The 19,485-nt window shown below is 33.0% G+C and overlaps 1 protein-coding gene across 1 annotated transcript in view; it reads right to left on the bottom strand.

The window, feature by feature from the left end:
* The window catches only part of LOC130441234 (kelch-like protein 10), a 41,739-nt gene that overhangs the window by 11,747 nt on the left and 10,507 nt on the right, over nucleotides 1-19,485 (bottom strand). Inside the window, exons 3-4 of the mRNA XM_056774819.1 lie at nucleotides 1,516-1,994; nucleotides 1,144-1,455 (exon numbers count right to left, since the gene is read on the bottom strand). Coding sequence (XP_056630797.1) covers nucleotides 1,144-1,455; nucleotides 1,516-1,994 — 791 coding nt within the window. The remainder of the gene's footprint in view (nucleotides 1-1,143; nucleotides 1,456-1,515; nucleotides 1,995-19,485) is intronic.

Raw genomic sequence — 19,485 nt, forward strand, 5'->3', positions numbered from 1 at the left:
CCAGAATTCAAATGCTTCAAGCTTTTTTGTTATCTGAGCTATTAGCTTCCAAGTTTCAGCTCCATATAATAATACGGACCATACGTAGCAGTGTACAAATATTATACAAATCTTCAAACAATATTGAAATTTGTCACAAAAATAGATCAAGAAGATCCTGCTTAGTTGCAGTATTTATAATATAGCAAACCAGCATTCCAATGACTTATTGACCTCACAAAAACGTTAGACCGCATCAAACTGGAAGATGGTAATCACCTATTATACAATAGAAACATATCTATCAATGTAATGCAAACCATCGTAAACAAATACTCAGACAATAATAAGTTAATACTCGCTTTAATGGTAAATAAACAAAACCCAAGCCAGTCAACAGCGGTATTAGACTCGCTTAGTCCAATGTTTTCCAACGTAATAATGGACAAATTCATAAAAAAGGTGCCGCTAAACAAAGGCTACTGAATGAGTGACAGAGAAATCAAAATACTGTGCTATGCCGATGACGCGTTGATTTGTGCCAAAAATGAAGACAATCTTCATAGACTATTAATATGATTTCATCTCACAGAAAAAAGTATAACATAACTATATCGACTGAATGCCTATGCATTATAACATCAAAAAAGCCCATTAGATACAAATTAGAACTAGAAGATAATACATCAGAGAATGGTACTCCTATAACCAGCTATAGGAAAACGAGGTCGCGGGATGTCTTCAGAACCTAGTGTGACGAAACAAACAACTAAGACGAAAACCAAATGCACGAATTTACAAAGCGATTATCAAACCTATAATAACCTATACATCAGAAAAAAAGGCCAGAAACATCCAAAACGAAGCAGATATTGAGTGTTTCGCTTTAATTGATTCAGAAAATTCCAATATTGCTTAGGAATTTATTCAATTTCCACTTTCTGTTATAAAAATATCTATTATTAGAGTTTTTTCTCCATATTTTTTTAATAATATATTAGAGAAGTTGATTTTCTAGTAAAATATTGATCGTTTCATAATGCTTATTCGTTTGACAGTTATGAAATTCATGAACAAAAATCAGTCGAACAAAAAATATCTGATTTTGACCCACCATACTGTTGAAATAACAATTTTGCTAATTAAGTATTTCTGAACTCTCACCATTGAATCCACCAATCGCAAATATCATGTCATCAACTACCTCAACGGCAAAATTACTTCTCGGATTGTACATATCAGGTATTGGTGACCAAGTGTTAGTTTGCGGATTGAACTTTTCTCCACTGCACATTCTAGAAATACCATTGAATCCACCTATAACGTACACTTGGTTATGATAAGCCATACAAGAAACACCCGATCTTCTGGATCTCATAGGGCTTATTAAAGACCATTGGTTAAATTCTGGGTCATAAACCTCTGCCGAATGCATACATTCTTGACCGTTAAATCCTCCGGTGATATAAATTTTACCTTAAAATCAGAGAAATTCATTTTAGAAATAAGAAAACACATATTTCTACAAAACCATACCGTTTAAATTACATGCACTAGCATCTGATCTCTGCATATTCATGGGAGCTATCAGAGACCATTGATTAGTTTTATGATCATATTTTTCTGCAGTATTTTGCCTATGATGTCCATCATATCCTCCCATAGCATAAATTAAATCTCCCAATACAGCTGTACTAACGTAACACCTTCTGCCGTGCATAGGGGCAATTTCTTTCCAACATTTTGTAACTGCGTCAAAACATCGACATGAATTGAAGTAGTCCATGCCATCGAATCCTCCGATGACGTATATTTTGAAACCTACCACAGCCGTTCCATGGTAGGCTCTTGGTCCAGTCGGATCAACTTCTTCAACTTTCACCCAACGATCGGCTCTTGTATCGTAGGTTTCAATAAAATTTGTAGGAGACCCTCCGCTCCAGCCTCCGATGGCAAAAAGAATTTCATGCGGCACTCTCGGACGTGCTATTTCTGGAGTTATCACTTCACCATCTCTAGGAGACCAAATTATTAGGAACTGACTACCGCTTCTGATATTATGTGGACTGAAATTTGAAGCGGTAATCGATATGCTAGCAAGTAGTAGAAGCTCTAATTATACAAGCAAAATAATTTTCGTTAGATTGGGAAATTTTGCTTGAATAACATATTTCTAGCAAGAACACAATCATATTGTTCTAATATGGGAAAACGGAGAGAAATAATAGAATTGAAAGCTCCTGCACATGGAACAATAAGGAAATGGGAAAATCCAAATACCAAGCCTTGTGTCAAAAAAATAGTTGAGACCCAATGCCAGAACAACTAATGATTATAAATCTAGAGGAAATAGAGTTAATAAGAAAATCCTGAGAATAAAGAGAAGTACTAAGAGGAACATTAACTAAGAAAAAGTGAATAGCAAATAAGGTCGCAGAATGTCTCCACAACGTAGTATGACAGACTTATAAAAACATATACATTAGAAACAAGACCAAAAACATCAAAACTGAAACAACTCTTTGACACCACAGAAATGAAAATTCTCTGGCGGATCTTGGGAAAAACACTATTAGACTGAAGAAGCGTAAACTTCAGACGAATATGTGACATATATAACACCAACGAATGGGTACCACAGTGTAACAAATAATGGAACCAACTTAGTCGATGAACAGATGATAGACTGGTAAAAATAACAAGGGATAAATCTCAACTACCAAAGAGGTGGACAATCTAAAGCCAGGATGAGGAAACATATCGGAGAAAAAACGGCACTAAGCCTGTTATGGTCTGCTTTTCCTGATAATTATAATTTACTAAGCCTAAACTTGAATGGTGTCCGCTTTTATTAATATTGCATTTAGAACGTTCCGGATGTGCCAAAGATACTCATATTCTATTTTATACGCTTCCAGGTGAGGTACTCTGTGAGCTTTCACACTTCGAAGTATATGGATACAGGTTTCGTCCTCTATGTAGTAGAATTTGCACATTGGTTCCCTTTGCTGAGCCTAACTTTTTCACGTGTCCTACTGGTTCTGACAATACCCCTGTTAGTATTCTTATATTGTTTCTACCAAGGTTGATACATTCAACAAATCTTCCCTGGTATAGTTCTCATAAGTATATGTGTTTTTTTCATATCCTGTTGATTATTCCAGTGACTGGTTTTTTGTATCTGTCTCCATTTCTAAAGTTTTCTCTATTGTTCTAATACCAATTGCACAAACGGATTCAGGTCCTCTGAATTATTTGTCCACTTCTACTTAAATTAGTCTTCTATCTCATTTTCCTTCTCTCCATTGCGTCCCGTAGCTGATTGAAAGGTATCTAGCCTTTTTAAAAAAATGAACCTAATAGTCCGATAGCCCACTACAAGATTCCATATTGTAACAGCCAAATGGTAGAATATATTACAACATTATTGAACTACTACTGAGTGAGGAAATAATACATTTCTTGGGCCATTCTCTCACCTATACAGTCACAGCTTTTTACTCGTAATATATAATGCTGATTATAGGATTATATATTGTAGTATTTATCGCGTTACGTCTCCAAACTTTAATTAATACTTAGATGTTTTCATGAAATGAAAGTGCATCTAAAAATAACTGGCACTATATAATGTCTTTATTCATGGTTGCTAAATCGAAATTTATTTCTATAATGAACACTTTAGAGCACACTTTTTCTTCATTCAGTCCTTATCATCATTTTTGTTCATTATCATCATCATAATCACGACTGTTATTATTTTCATCATTATAATTATGATCAGCAGCAACATTTCTGTTACGAGTATGCAATCCTGGATGCACCAGGGCTCTTACAATTAATGAATTCAACAGGTAACAAGAGTAACGAGCGAAGAGTACAAATAGGATCAGAGAGTCAACCGAAAATTTCATACCAACCTACAAGTTAATTAAGCAGCATATCAAGAGGCAGAATATAAAAATGTAATTATGAGTAAACCAGTAAACTATTAAAAATTAAGCATAACTTTTCTACAGCGAATGTTTATCACAAGTAAATAGGGAGTTGCCTAAGATTACTTTCATGAAATAGCATCACTCATTGTCAACAGAATGATTTAGAACAGGAGATTTAAGTTTCTCTAAAATCCGAAGCAAAGCCATAACATTAGTTTTTTATAATGAGCGTCATCAAAAACTTTCAAACTCTCACTACGACCACACAAAAAGTACAATTTCATTGGGATAATTTATTAAGTCAAACAAATTTCTAAAACTGATAAATTCTCTAACACGTACACACTAGATAAAGACTCGCTTAACAACTGAGAAGCTTGATAATTGTGTTAGAGGTGAACAGCGTCTGTTTTCCTCAGTAGAATCAGTAAAATCTAGTGATTAGGGACCACATTATGATAGTGTCCAACGATGCTTACCTAAACTTACCTCCGTGTAGCATATCTGGGAAAAAATCTATTGAAGCAATAAGAGCATAAGATCATGACAAATGGAAAGTATTGTATAACTACTTTAAACAGGCGTGCACGTACCAATTTCATTTTTTACTGTATGAAAACATCTGAATATATTAATTCGCGTTGAGTTTGGAGATGTTCGCGATAGGCACTGATAGATCAAAATAGACTTGCCATGCTCAGGATGAAATGAGTCACAATCTCATATATAACCAATACTAAATTTAAAGAGTAGTTCAAAGCCGTTATTGTATATGTGAATGTATGGTCCAAAAAATGTATTATTAGAGGAATGTACCTATCCCAAACTCAGAATTACCCCGATACGAATGTAGAAGGTCAGTACTACCATTTTGAGTATATTTAATTGGGATATGGCTTATATTACAGCAATTCGGACCTCGAAGATCAATGGTTATATTTTTTTTTTCAATTGAAAAATTGACAAAATTTTCATGCTCTATTTTGTTCTTCTTCCTCTTTTTTCTATGTCTCCATCCATTTCTCTCCTCTGTTCTTTCTCTACACAGTTATTCCCACTCTTGTCAAATCTCATGTTACATCTCCAATCTATTTTGTTCTCGGCCCTCCTCTCCTTCTCCTTCTAACTCCCTCTCTTTTCATTTGTGCTCTCTTGGCAATTCAGTTTGCATTCATTCTGCACCATGTCCCAACCACCTGACTCTCTGGACTCTGAATACTTGTGTAACATTAGGCTCGTAATATATTTCTTTCAGCTAAGCACTTGTTCTTCTTCTCCATAGCTCATTGTTTATTTTTACACCACCGTATTTTCCGGAGTACTTTCCTCTCCAGACTTCTATTTTTTCAGCACTCTTCTTGGTTCAATACAGTACAGTCGGCCTGATAATTATTTTGTATAATCTTATCTTTGTTGCTTTGGAGATTGCTTCCGCTATAAGAACATTTTTCAAGGACCTCATTATTCTACTACCCTTTGCTATCCGATTTCCTCGTTCTTTCGTCTCATTATCCGAATTCGTTTTCCATCCTGAAAGGATTATTTCTTTGCCATTGCATTTCCATGTATTTCCATCTTATAGGCGAAATATTTTTAATTCCTTTCCAAATCTACTGTAGACTTATTCCAATTCTCTCTAGTATCTGGCTTATAAGCATGAAATTTTTAGTGAGCTCTCTGACTACAAGTAGGTTTCAAAGTTGTTTCAAATATTATAGGATCATATTTTGTTTATTAGTAATATATTAAAGTAAAGTGTGTTAACCTTCGGTCCCTGAAAACGATAATATGGTTGTTATAGTGACAGATCTACAAATTCCCTTCTTAGGAGTGAATTAAAAGTTCCTCGTAAACATATAAAAAAAAACGTTTTTCTAAAGTGAGCAGGAAAATTAATATAACATTGGCTCATCATAGGGGGTAAATAGAGAATATTTAGTTTTATTAATGCAATAGGTGCAGATACGTTTGGATGAAAATATAAAAAAAACATTTATTTACATTTCTAAAAATTATTGAATAAACTGATGAAGGAAAAGTAAAAGATAATACTTCGATAATCACCCTGTATCAAAATTTATGACTGAATGAAAATACATCTTCTTTAAGCAGTTTTTCACGCTGATTTTAAATATGCAATTCCTTTTTTTTCCTAGCAAGTTAACTTACAAATCGATAATTTATATCGTGGGGATTCATTCCCGGTCAGGAAATAATAATCAGACACCCGCGACGCACAGCGGCGATTTAGCGAGTAAAACGCGTAAAGCCGCACATTCATGATTCTCGTGTCGAGTTAGGATTTACAAGTTCAACGTTGGCCTGTTACATGTTCCTCTCATCTGTCGGCACCTTACTGACGATCGGTAAATTATTTTTAATCATTCATGGACTGCAGTCATCTTTTTTTGCAAGAGGCCGAAAACAAATTATAAACAAATACAGTATATAGTAGCGAGTGAATTCGTCAATCTATAGTCACTTCAGTTCATTTCTTATTCTTCTTCCGATAACTGTAGAAATAGTGTCGGTAGGTACATAATGAGCTTAACTAAACGAAATTGTTTGAATAGAGAGAGAGAAAAAGAGAAAGAGAAAGAGAAAAAGAAAAAGAAAGAGAAAGAAAAAGAGAGAAAAGCTTTACTAAACTAAAAAACAAACATAAAAATGACTAAATAAAGATAAAACAAATAAAATAAAATTCAATATACAGAAGAAAACCACAATGAGTAACAAAATTATAGGTAATAGTAATAGTGATTGTGCATTTTTTTGCTTTGTAAAAAATTGAGCCCTTAACTAATTCTGAACGTGGAGGAGGGGTAAAGGTCGTGCTCCGCGTTCTTAAGGGGATAGCCGTGCAACGATATTCCTGAAATTGGAGAAGCGTGCTTACGAATTAAGCAAACAGATTCAAAGATGAATAAGGAAGGAAGAGTAAGAATTTTTAATATTTTAAAAAAGTCCCTTCAGTGAGCCATGCTGTTAAGTCCGAGTAAATATCTAACAGCTCTCTTTTATAGTTTGAAGATTCGCTCAAACTGAGTCGCACCACACGTATCCCATAAGGGAAGGGCATAACGGAAATGCTACTCATTAAGGGCGTAATAGACTGTTAAGGAGATGGATAAGTTCAGTTCTTCGGAAAATGGTCTCAGCGTGAAACAGAAGTAACTTCTATGGTAGGGTATGACTTAAACCATGCGAGAGGTGTTGCCCTGAAACTCTAATACTGCAATTTTTCATTAAAATATTATGATTAACACAATCGAAAGCCTTAGAAAAATCACAAAACGCTGTAGCAGTGGAGTGATGGTAGGTTAGGCCAGAGTAGATATTATTTAGGACGAAGAATATAGCATTTGTTACTTAAAAACCCAAATTGATGGGTTGTCAGTATTTTATATTTAAACAGAAATGATAAAAGCCTCTTTTTGACCAACTTTTCTATGATCTTAGATAATGTAGAAAGGAGTGCAATTGGATGTTAATTAACTCGTTTTTGTAATAAAACGTTGATTAAAGTGGTAAGATAATCGTGCCCACTCGAAAACATTTTTAATGTGAGTCCATCAGTTCCAGATGAGTATTTATTTTTGATGTCATTAATTGTGCTGCGAAACTGCTTAAACTTCGACCATAAAGAAAAAACTGTGTAAGGTAGCATTAGCATCGGGAAGATATGATAGCGGATAATGAGAAGGAGTTCTAGAATTGGATAAATTTCTGGCTAGATTCACAAAGTAATTATTGAGGTGAAGTAGAGATTATGCTCAATGAAGAAACCTTATTTCTTAGATCATTTACAATGGACCATGTTTCTTTAGAAACAGTACGAGAATTGGCGAGTCTCCTATTATAATAAATATATTTGACAGCTTTTATTGTCTTATAATGAATTTTTCTGTATAGTTTCACGTAATTTCTGAAGAAGACACTATCCGAGAATTTTCTTAGGTAAGATAAAGGTCGTATGTTCTTTGCAGATATACGTAAACCTTAAGTGGAACAGGGGAAAAGAAATTTGATGCTAGATTAGTCAGTGTTTTTATGAATCTAGAAAATTCGAAGTCCACATCATCAGAGAGCATGTTCCAGTCAGTTGTTTGACAACGATGCTTGAAGTTTTGAAAAAATTTTTTCGAAAAGATATGGCATATTTTGCGAGAAGCATTTTTGGTATTTGATTTTACCGAAAATTTTATTAACACAGCTTCATGATCGGAGAGAACTGAATTAAAGCCAGTACAGTCGGTGGATTCTGGATCATACGATGACACGACATAGTCTATAGAACTAGAACTGGTCTTAGTTATTCTGTTTGGCGCCGTTATATGCATGACCATACCAAAAGAATCAAAAATTGACTGAAGATATTCTTGACCAGCACACACACTGGAATAATCAATATTGAGATCGCCACAAAAAATTAGTTTGCTTTTAGAGATCAGTAGTTTGTGACAGAAAATATGCACGTCAGCGTCAGGTGTTCTTTAAATACAAACAATATAGAGGTCACAAGTATTGTGCTAAACGATAGATATTAAATTATTGAACTGTGTTATTTCGGAAACTATAGCATCATTTGTGCATTTGTTACTTAAAAACCCAAATTGATAAGTAATAAGTATTTCATGATAATAGCCTCTTCTTGACCAATCTTTCTACGATCTTAGATAACGTGGGGAGGAGTGCAATTGGGCAATAATTCGATACTTGATTTTTATCTCCTCCTTTATGCAGCGGTATAATTATAGCGGTCTTAAGGCAATTGGGAAAAGTGCTATTTTGAAATGAAACGTTAATTGAAGTGGTGAGATGAGTGTTTATTTTTGATGTCATTAATTGTACTGGGAAGTTCTGCTAAAACTACGGGCATAAAGAAAAAAATGTATAAGTTAGCATTAGCATCAGGGAGATATGAAAGCGGATCATGAGAAGAGGTTATAGAATTTGATAAATTTTTGGTTACATTCACAAAGTGATTATGAAGGTTATCATGTGAAGTAGAGATTATGCTCGATGAAGAAGCCTTATTTCTAAAATCATTCACAATGGGCCATGTTTCTTAGAAACATTACGAGAATTAGGGAGTCTCCTATTATAATAAATATATTTGGCAGCTTTTATTGTCTCATGATAAACTTTTCTGTATAGTTGTTTGAAACCTAACCTAACCTAACCAATTGCTTGGAAAAACTGCCATCGAGCATATGACCTGAATCACAATAGTCCATATATAAACGGTCTATGAAATACCATATATTTCATACGGTCTGCACAATTTAGACCGTATGAATACGACCTAGGTCATATACATACGGTCTCATTTTATATATGGTTTGGAGAAAAAAATGTTGAACTAATGGAATAAACAAAAGATACGTCTAGGATTAGAAAAAGAGATACAATTTTAACAAAACTTCTGCATCAAGAATTGGCAGACATTTGCCAAAAATAATATTGGGATTATAAGGGTTCAATATATACGCGCAATATATCATTTAATCATCTACGATATGCAGATAATATATGAGAAAGGAGGTCTGCAAACAATGCTTCAGACATTAAACGATGAATAAATGAAAATAAGATTACAAATCATCTTCAGTAGAACAAAAACCATGACCAATTAACAAGTAAAAGAATTCACAGGGTGTTTCTAAAGTCATGCGTCAAAATTCAGGAGGTGGGTCTTTCTCATAATAAAATTTCCTCAGCCAAACTCTTTCCTTAATAGCACCTTTAAAAGTTGGTATCTATAATTGGGCTTATAATTTTTTTTTAAATTTCAGTAATGATGGAAACTTGAAATACTGTAACTTTCTTGTACTCGCAAAGGATTAATTAGGGGCATTCTTTCAATATTCCTGTTACATTATACGGGGGTGAAATTAGCAATCCTTACTTTATTTTATATCAAAAAATATATTTCAAGATGGAGTTTCATGGAATAAAATTATAACTTAAAATATTGGTTTTATTTGAAAATCTTTTTTTCAATACATTTTTTCCTAAAACCAATAACTGCAAAGTAAAAAACATAAACACCATAAATTATATTTTTTAAATAAATTGAGTGGAAAATAGTAAAGATAAAATGTGAGACGATTCATAATAAAATGCTGGAAATAACCACTTCTGGCCAAAATAAATGAACGTAGGCTACGTCATGGATTGCCGTACACTTTCGAAGATTTGTGGGGTCTTTCTTATGGTGTCATACCCTATTTAAATATGATTATTCGATTTCTGATATCAACTATGGGTGTGTTGTAATGATTCAAGGTAACCCTATAAACAGAAATCATAAGGATTTAACTTTGAAGATCGAGGAGTCCAATGCTGCGGCCCTACTCGACCAATCCAACGGTTGGGATATGTTGCTTCTAAATGTTGCCTAGCAGTTTACTGGTGCACCATCGTGGATGAATCGCATGTTAAGTTCAAACCATTCCATACGTTCATTGAAAAATATTTTTAAAATGGTGCTTTAGAATCTCATTCTCGTGATTTTTGTGAAAAGTTATGATAGATATTCTTGAAAAATGTGCCTTGTCCGTAAACCACACATTATCCAAAAATTGAAGATTTTGTCAAAATTCGTGTGTTAACCAATAATACAATCAGTCATTGTGAAAAACCTCTAGGTAAAAGAGCTTGACCCCGTTGGATGTGGTAGGTATATAACTGCCGCTCTTTTAAAACTTATCACACGGGTGAATGGCTAATATTTAGGGTGTTGACAATTTTTCTAATGCTTGTTTCCGGGTTTCCGGGTGTACATCAATTTCATCAAAAATTGCTTATTCTACCATTCCACTTGTAAATATCTGGAAACGATAGTTAGTGTTGGTTGAATGACTTTCCAATAATCCAGATGTGGATAAGCGGTTGTGAATACGCGCAAATATGGAATGGTAAGGCGTCATTCGCTGCGAATATTATTCAGCATAAAGACGTCTATCTTGTAGAAAATTACCACTTGCCATATCCTAAACAAAATGCATGTTCTCCATTTTAGCGTTTGTATATATATTACAACACGCAGATAATGCAAAAATAACAACTAACAAACTTCGATGGGTAACTATCAACAACAGTGTTTGACATCAACCTACAATTCGAATAAACATTAAGTGAATACGGTAAATGAATTGTCAATTCACGACAGCCTTCTATACTAAAACTTTGAAGTTCAAATCGAGGTAGAGGTGGTTATTTCCAACATTTATTATGAATTATGAATATTACATTGTACATCTTCACTATTTTCCATTTAATTTATTAAAGAACTTTTAATAAAACTATTAATTATGGTATTTGTTTTTCTCTGTAGCTATTGGTTTTGGGAAAAAATTTTTGGTCAATACCTTTTAAGGGTGATAACTAAGAAACGGGCGGACTAAGAAAATTTTATAATAGCAAAAATCCATCTGAATTTCACCTCCTGAATTTTGTCGCATGAAGTTACAAACAATCTCTATATGTATATTTACGAAAAATAATAAAATCAAATATAGTTAAAAAACTGAGATATACTAGGCTTAAAACTGAAATGGGAGAACAATCATACAGTCTAAGTTTTTTGATATTTTCTTAAATTTTGTTTTTGTATAATATTATTTATTTATAATTATTTATTTTCGCATTTCAATATTTCCCGGTATCATAATTAGCTTTATTATTTCAAAGTATTTTTTAGAGTTTTTAAAATCCTAAGTAAATGCTATATCCTTAGTCAGATGGGACCCCCACTTGTTGCATTAAATTATTGTTGTTTGTGATATAGAAAACACAAATATAAATTATTATTCAATTTGGTAATAATGTTTACAAATTAATTTGAAAATACCGGACAATATAAGTATCATTCAATTCAAAATGGACCAATTGTTTTGACGTCTATTGTGCCATCTCATTGATAATTCTTGGATAAATGGATATCTGGTGCGGTGTTATTTGATCCAACGGAAACTGTTCACTTCACTCACGTGAAATACTCCTTAAAGGTGTTTGTTGGATATCAAATTCCTTGAATGTTTGTCTTGAACTTAAGCGTCTTCTAACACAACACTAATATCTTAAAATTTGTTTTTATTCAATGCAGTTTTACTGCGACTTGATTTGGATGACACTAATTTAGTTCACATTTTTTCAACACACCTTTAGTAGGTCTTTGTTATAGGATTGCGGTTAGTATATGAATTATTATAAATTTTAAAAATAAAAAAATGTAGAATGGTCAATGTTTACATAAAAATATGGGATGTTATTGCAAGAAGCAAAATCAATATTTGAGAAGCCAGCATTTGGTACCTCGGAAACTTACAGGGATAATAGTTTTTATACTAAAATATATAATTTGGCAATTTGAATATAGGATCTTCGTAAAGTATATGTTACAGCTAATATAATTGATCCGAATATTATCGAGATGGTCCCAGAAGTCCTTGGCCTGACCTAGAGATTTTGGTAGTGGCTTAAATAACACAAATGTATCTATACAGCATATGTTTCAAATTTGAAGAGTGTCACGTTGTTTAGTATTTGTTTGGCAGCCATCAATAGTGAACGTTTTCAGTGAATTTGTAAACATGGAAAAAATTGGTCATCGTTATGTGATACAAAACTTTTATTTGAAAGGCTTAATATAAAAGTTGAACTAGATTCTACTCTGAGGGAGACTTCTACTTCGTTATCAACAGTAAAATATTGGTTAGCAGAGTTTAAATGAGGTCGTACGGCCTGCCATGACCAGCATCGCATTGGCGACCAAATGAGGTGACGACTTCAGAAATTTTGAAGAAAATCCACAAAGCGGTACTGGATGATCGTCGATTAAAAGTACGCGAGCTAGAAGACGCAGTAAGGATTTCAAAAAGTGCGGTACATCGCATAAACTAAAAATTTGGACATGAGAAAGCTGTGCGTAAGGTGTCGCGTTTGCTCACAATGCAACAAAAACAGCGTCGTGAAGATGTTTCCATCGAGTGTTTGACAATGTTTCACAGTAACAAATCCGAATTTTTGCACCGTTTCATAACCAAGGATGAAACATAGGTCCATAACTTCCAAAGATAGCAAAGAGTTCCATCTGCAGGCAAGGTCATGTCGGTTTGTCGGGATGCGCGTGGGATAAATTTCATTGACTATCTTGAAAAAGGAAAAAATATTAACGGCGAGTATTATGCAACTCCTTACAGCGTTTGGGTGGAGAAATCGACCCAAAAAGGCCGCATATGACTAAGAAGAAATTGTTATTTCATCAAGACAATGCACCAGCTCATACATCCGTTATTGCAATGGCCAAAATTAATGAAATAAAGTTTGAATTGCTACCTTATGCACCCTATTTGCCATATTTAGCCCCCTCGGTTCATTTTCTGTTCTCAGACAAGTTAAGTCGGTAGTTAATGGCTATTTTGAGGGGTTTGCTGGATTTTTATTATAAGAAGGAAATCGAACTTATTCAAAATATCTGGGATATATTGTGAATATGATAAATGTGATAAATGACACAGAATTAATAAAATTAACTAGCAATTTTATATAATATCTTCGAAGACTTTGATAGAAAAATAAAACAAGTAGGTACAGGTAGAGATTATAAAATTGTATTTCAATCTGCCTTTATATACAAATAATTTTAATGTTTAAAATGAGAATTATAACAATAATAACATTATCATAGATAAAATTTTTACTTCAAGTAACATTGTTAAGAATTCAACTTCATATAGTGAATTTAAATTGAAGTCCACTAGTCAGAAAACAAAAAAAACAAGCGATTAATATTTGATATTTGAAGAATAATATAGAAAAATATTTAAAATCAACTGATTCTTACCAGTTATGCTCTAGTGACATTTTAAGTTATAGGAGGCTTGACTTTTTACATTTACATCTATTAGAAATTATTTATCCAATATAGTTACACTGCTGGAACTCTTGGCCGTCAAGATGTGATTTTTTTTTGCATATTCTCAGATGGTCATTTCGTATTAGGGAACAATATCAACTGTAATAAACGATTCTTTGAGGACAGTGAACTAATTTTAATCCCATTCTTAGTGCCTAACTCATACATTCCTTCTGTATTCTAAAAAATTATGATAGCTGTGTCTATCATCGGCTTTGGCACGGTTTACATCAGGAATTTTGTCCACTACCTGTTTTAGCAATAGGATATTTTAGCGAAGATAAAGCTGAAATGTTATCTGCTTGTTGTTTCAGAAATTGTCCAACTAATTTTCTGATGTCTTCAATATCTTGTTTCTCTTTATCAAAAGCAATTATTATTTTTTAATCACTTTGCGTTGCATCTGACGAATCTGTAGTATCTCTTTGGTTGTCGGTCTCCTTATCAGGTTTACCTGTCATCTTATTTAGTATTTCATTTTGCAGCGTTTGAAATTGTAATTTTATCTAAATAAGAATAGTACATAATGGGTTCCGCTTCGTTTTCCACCGGAATTATTAGTTTTTCCGATTTTCCAAATTTGGAGAGATCGTACCTTACCAACCGCTAGTAAGCTTAACGTGTTTTCTTAGTAATTTTGTTCTTTGATCATTTCACTTTCTTAATTGAAGACAAAATTTCATCATTTGTAAGCAACTAATTATTTTCCCTTTACTTGCAATAAGACGGTGATAGTTTTCATAAAAACGTTTTTCTTTTTCTCTGGCATCATCAGACACCGATACAAACGTAAAATAACGCGTAAATTGTGGCACACGCGGTGCGTTCTCTCATTATACAACAGTACTATTGCGTCAACCATATTTCGCAGCGATCACGCCATGCGGCAATTGGATGAAGAACGGGAGAGGTAACAACTCAGTTGAGACGCTTTTATTACTTTGGTCCGCCATTATGAATAATATCTGGATAAGATGATTAATTTATCACATCGCCTAGACAATTTTATTATATATAATGACCAGTTATTATGTATAATAGCTATTTAATCACACTAACTATAACATATACATATACATTATACATATATAACATATAAAAACAGAGATTATTTGAAGGTCGTACCGAAATTATTAGAATAGTCAAAAACCTTTCTGAAGAAAAATAAAATATTTTTCACTTGATATAGTTTGAATTTCTAAGGTTAATAGTTTTCAGAAAAATTTCTCTCCCTCTCTCTCCATTTTCAAAAAATATGTAAACGGAATTAATTTAGTTTTGTATTTAAAACATTATGTTTCCAGAAATAAGTGGTATAAATTCTTTAAATTCATAGTACACATCGTAAACACAATGGGGTCAATTACACCAACCTGTATATAAAAATTTTTCTACTGATTCAATGAAAATAGCTGCTTCGGATATGTTTATTGCCGATCATATATCTACTTTCCGTTTTCCTCTATCACGTCTAGAAATTCATTTTCTAATTTCACCCGACTATGATATGTATTTTAAGGAGAAAGACACGTTCTTTCACACAACAATACTACAAATTTTGTTATCAATATTAATTTATGTGTACAGAGATTTAGCAGGTACATCGATCGAAATATCAGGTGGAGATGGAATCTGGATCTGGCCCATGTGGCACAAATCATATTACTGAGAGAATACTGTAGTAAACAACACTCTTATCTTTAGAAATCTAGCCAGACGATGAAAGACATTTGCTTCCTTTTTCTTGCATTCCAAAAACCTTCTACACTGGTGCGATGCACTTTATGGGAAGCCCATAATTTGTCTTGATCTTCAAGTTTTAAGTTGAAATAGGCAAAATCCAGGTTCTTTACTAACCCACCAATGTTACTTCTCTGTTGCGCTACTGTAAAATTACGACAAATTGTTAACTTCACTGAACATTGGTTAAATAATTATGAGCCTGTTCTTGTCAGAACAATACCTCAGTAACCAGATTCAATAGAACTGGAGGTACTATGATCATGTCCACAAAAACGACTTTTCCGAAATAACACAGTTCAATGATTCAATATCTGAGAGAGTATTCGAATTTTCTATCGTCTACCACAAGACTTAAGACCTCTATATTGTTTGTATTTACAGAATACCTGACGCTGATGTGCATACTTCTTGTCTGATAAAGTTTTGTATCACATAACGATGACCAATTTTTACCATGTTTACAAATTCACTGAAAACGTTCACTATTGATGGCTGCCAAACAAATACTAAACAACGTGACACTCTTCAAATTTGAAAGATATGCTGTATAGATACATTTGTGGTATTTAAACCACTACCAAAATCTCTAGGTCAGGCCAAGAACTTCTGGGACCATCTCGATAATATTCGGATCAATTAAATTAGCTGTAACATATACTTTACGAAGATCCTATATTCAAATTGCCAAATTATATATTTTAGTATAAAAACTATTATCCCTGTAAGTTTCCGAGGTACCAAATGCTCGCTTCTCTAATATTGATTTTGCTTCTTGAAATAACATCCCATATTTTTATGTAAACATTGACCATTCTACATTTTTTTAATTCTAAAATTTATAATAATTCATATACTAACCGCAATCCTATAACAAAGACCTACTAAAGGTGTGTTGAAAAAATGTGAACTAAATTAGTGTCATTGACACTGCATCCAAATCAAGTCGCAATAAAACTGCATTAAATAAAAACAAATCTTAAAATATTAGTGTTGTGTTAGAAGACACTTAAGTTCGAGAAAAACATTCAAGGAATTTGATATTCCACAAACACCTTTAAGGAGTATTTCACGTGAGTAAAGTGAACAGTTTCCGTTGGATCAAATAACCCCGCACCAGATATTCACTTACCCAAGAATTATCTATGAGATGGCCAATAGACGTCAAAACAATTGGTCCATTTTGAATTGAAGGATACATATATTTTACGCTATTTTCAAATTAATGTGTAAATAGTATTACCAAATTGAGTAATAATTTATATTTGTGTTTTCTATATCACAAACAATAATAATTTAATGCAACAAGTAATATTATACAAAAACAAAATTTAAGAAAATATCATAAAACTTAGACTGTATGATTGTTCTCCCATTTCAGTTTTAAGCCCAGTAGATCTCAGTTTTTTACTATATTTGATTTTATTATTTTTCGTAAATATACATATACAGATTGTAAAGTCATGCGACAAAATTCAGGAGGTGAAATTCAGATGGATTTTTGCACTTATAAAATTTCCTCAGTCCGCCCGTTTCTTAGTTATCACCCTTAAAAGGTGGTGACCAAAAATTTTTTCCCAAAACCAATAGCTACAGAGAAAAACAAACACCATAATTAATAAGTTTTTTAATAAATTAAATGGAAAATAGTGAAGATGTACAATGTAATATTCATAATTCATAATAAATGTTGGAAATAACCACCTCTACCTCGATTTGAACTACAAAGTTTTAGTATAGAAGGCTGTCGTGAATTGACAATTCATTTACCGTATTCACTTAATGTTTATTCGAATTGTAGTAGGTTGATGTCAAACATTGTTGTTGATAGTTACCCATCGAAGTTTGTTAGTTGTTATTTTTGCATTATCTGCGTGTTGTAATATATATACAAACGCTAAAATGGAGAACATGCATTTTGTTTAGGATATGGCAAGTGGTAATTTTCTACAAGATAGACGTCTTTATGCTGAATAATATCCGCAGCGAATGACGCCTTACCATTCCATATTTGCGCATATTCACAACCGCTTATCCACAACTGGATTATTGGAAAGTCATTCAACCAACACTAACTATAGTTTCCAGATATTTACAAGTAGAATGGTAGAACAAGCAATTTTTGATGAAATTGATGTACACCCGTAAATCCGGAAACAAGCATTAGAAAAACTGTCAACACCCTAAATATTAGCCATTCACCTGTGTGACAAATTTTAAAAAAGCGGCAGTTATATACCTACCACATCCAACGGGGTCAAACTCTTTTACCTAGAGGTTTTTCACAATGACTTTGATTGTATTATTGGTCAACACACGAATTTTGACAAAATCTTCAATTTTTGGATAATGTGTGGTTTACGGACGAGGCACATTTTTCAAGAATATCTATCATAACTTTTCACAATAATCACGAGAATCCCCATGAGATTCTAAAGCACCATTTTCAAAATATTTTTTCAATGTACGTATGGAATGGTTTGAACTTAACATGCGATTCATGCATGATGGTGCGCCAGTATACTTCAATCGGACTGCTAGGTAACATTTAGAAGCAACATATCTCAACCGTTGGATTGGTCGAGGAGGACCGCAACATTGGACTCCTCGATCCTCAAAGTTAAATCCTTATGATTTCTGGTTATAGGGTCACCTTGGATCATTAGTCCACACGACACCCATAGTTGATATCAACGAAACGAATAATCATATTCAAATAGGGTATGATACCATAAAAAAGACCCCTCAAATCTTCTAAATTGTACGGCAATCCATGACACATAGACTACGTTCATGTGTTTTGACTAGAAGTGGTTATTTCCAGCATTTTATTATGAATCGTCTGACATTTTATCTTAACTTTTTTCCACTCAAGTTATTTAAAAAAATATAATTTATTGTGTTTATGTTTTTTTTCTTTTCAGTTATTGGTTTTAGGAGGAAATTTATTATAAAAAACATGTTCAAATAAAAAAAATATTTTAGTTATAATTTTATTCCATAAAACTCCATCTTTAAAAATATTTTTTGATATTTATTAAAGTAAGGATTTCTAGTTTCACCCCGTATAATGTAACAGGAATATTGAAAGAATGCCCCTAATTAATCCTTTGCGAGTACAAGAAAGTTACAGTATTTCAAGTTTCCATCATTACTGAAATTTAAAAAAAAAATTATAAGCCCAATTATAGATACCAACTTTTAAGGGTGATATTAAGGAAAGAGTTTGGCTGAGGAAATTTTATTATGAGAAAGACCCACCTCCTGAATTTTGACGCATAACTTTAGAAACACCCTGTGAATTCTTTTACTTGTTAATTGGTCATGGTTTTTGTTCTACTGAAGATGATTTGTAATCTTATTTTCATTTATTCATCGTTTAATGTCTGAAGCATTGTTTGCAGACCTCCTTTTTCATATATCATCTGCATATCTGAGATGATTAAATGATATATTGCGCGTATATATTGAACCCTTATAATCCCAATATTATTTTTGGCAAATGTCTGCCAATTCTTGATGCAGAAGTTTTGTTAAAATTGTATCTCTTTTTCTAATCCTAGGCGTATCTTTTGTTTATTTCATTAGTTCAATATTTGTTGCTTCTTTTTCGTTCATATTTCTTATCAAATCGGCGTATATGTTACAAACCATATATAAAATGAGACCTTATGTATATGATCTATGACCGTATGAAATATATGGTATTTCATAGACCGTTTATATACGGACTATTGTGATTCGGCCATATGCTCGATGGCAGTTTTTCCAAGCACGTGGTTAGGTTAGGTTAGGTTAGATTAGGTTAGGTTGGGTTAGGTAAGATTAGGTTAGGATTTAGCTGTAGTACTTGAAGTTACAGAAGATGGGTTTTACCGCTTGTTAACAAATCAAGGAGTGATTTCA

This window comes from Diorhabda sublineata, chromosome 3 (genome assembly GCF_026230105.1).
Source record: "Diorhabda sublineata isolate icDioSubl1.1 chromosome 3, icDioSubl1.1, whole genome shotgun sequence".
NCBI lineage: Eukaryota > Metazoa > Arthropoda > Insecta > Coleoptera > Chrysomelidae > Diorhabda > Diorhabda sublineata.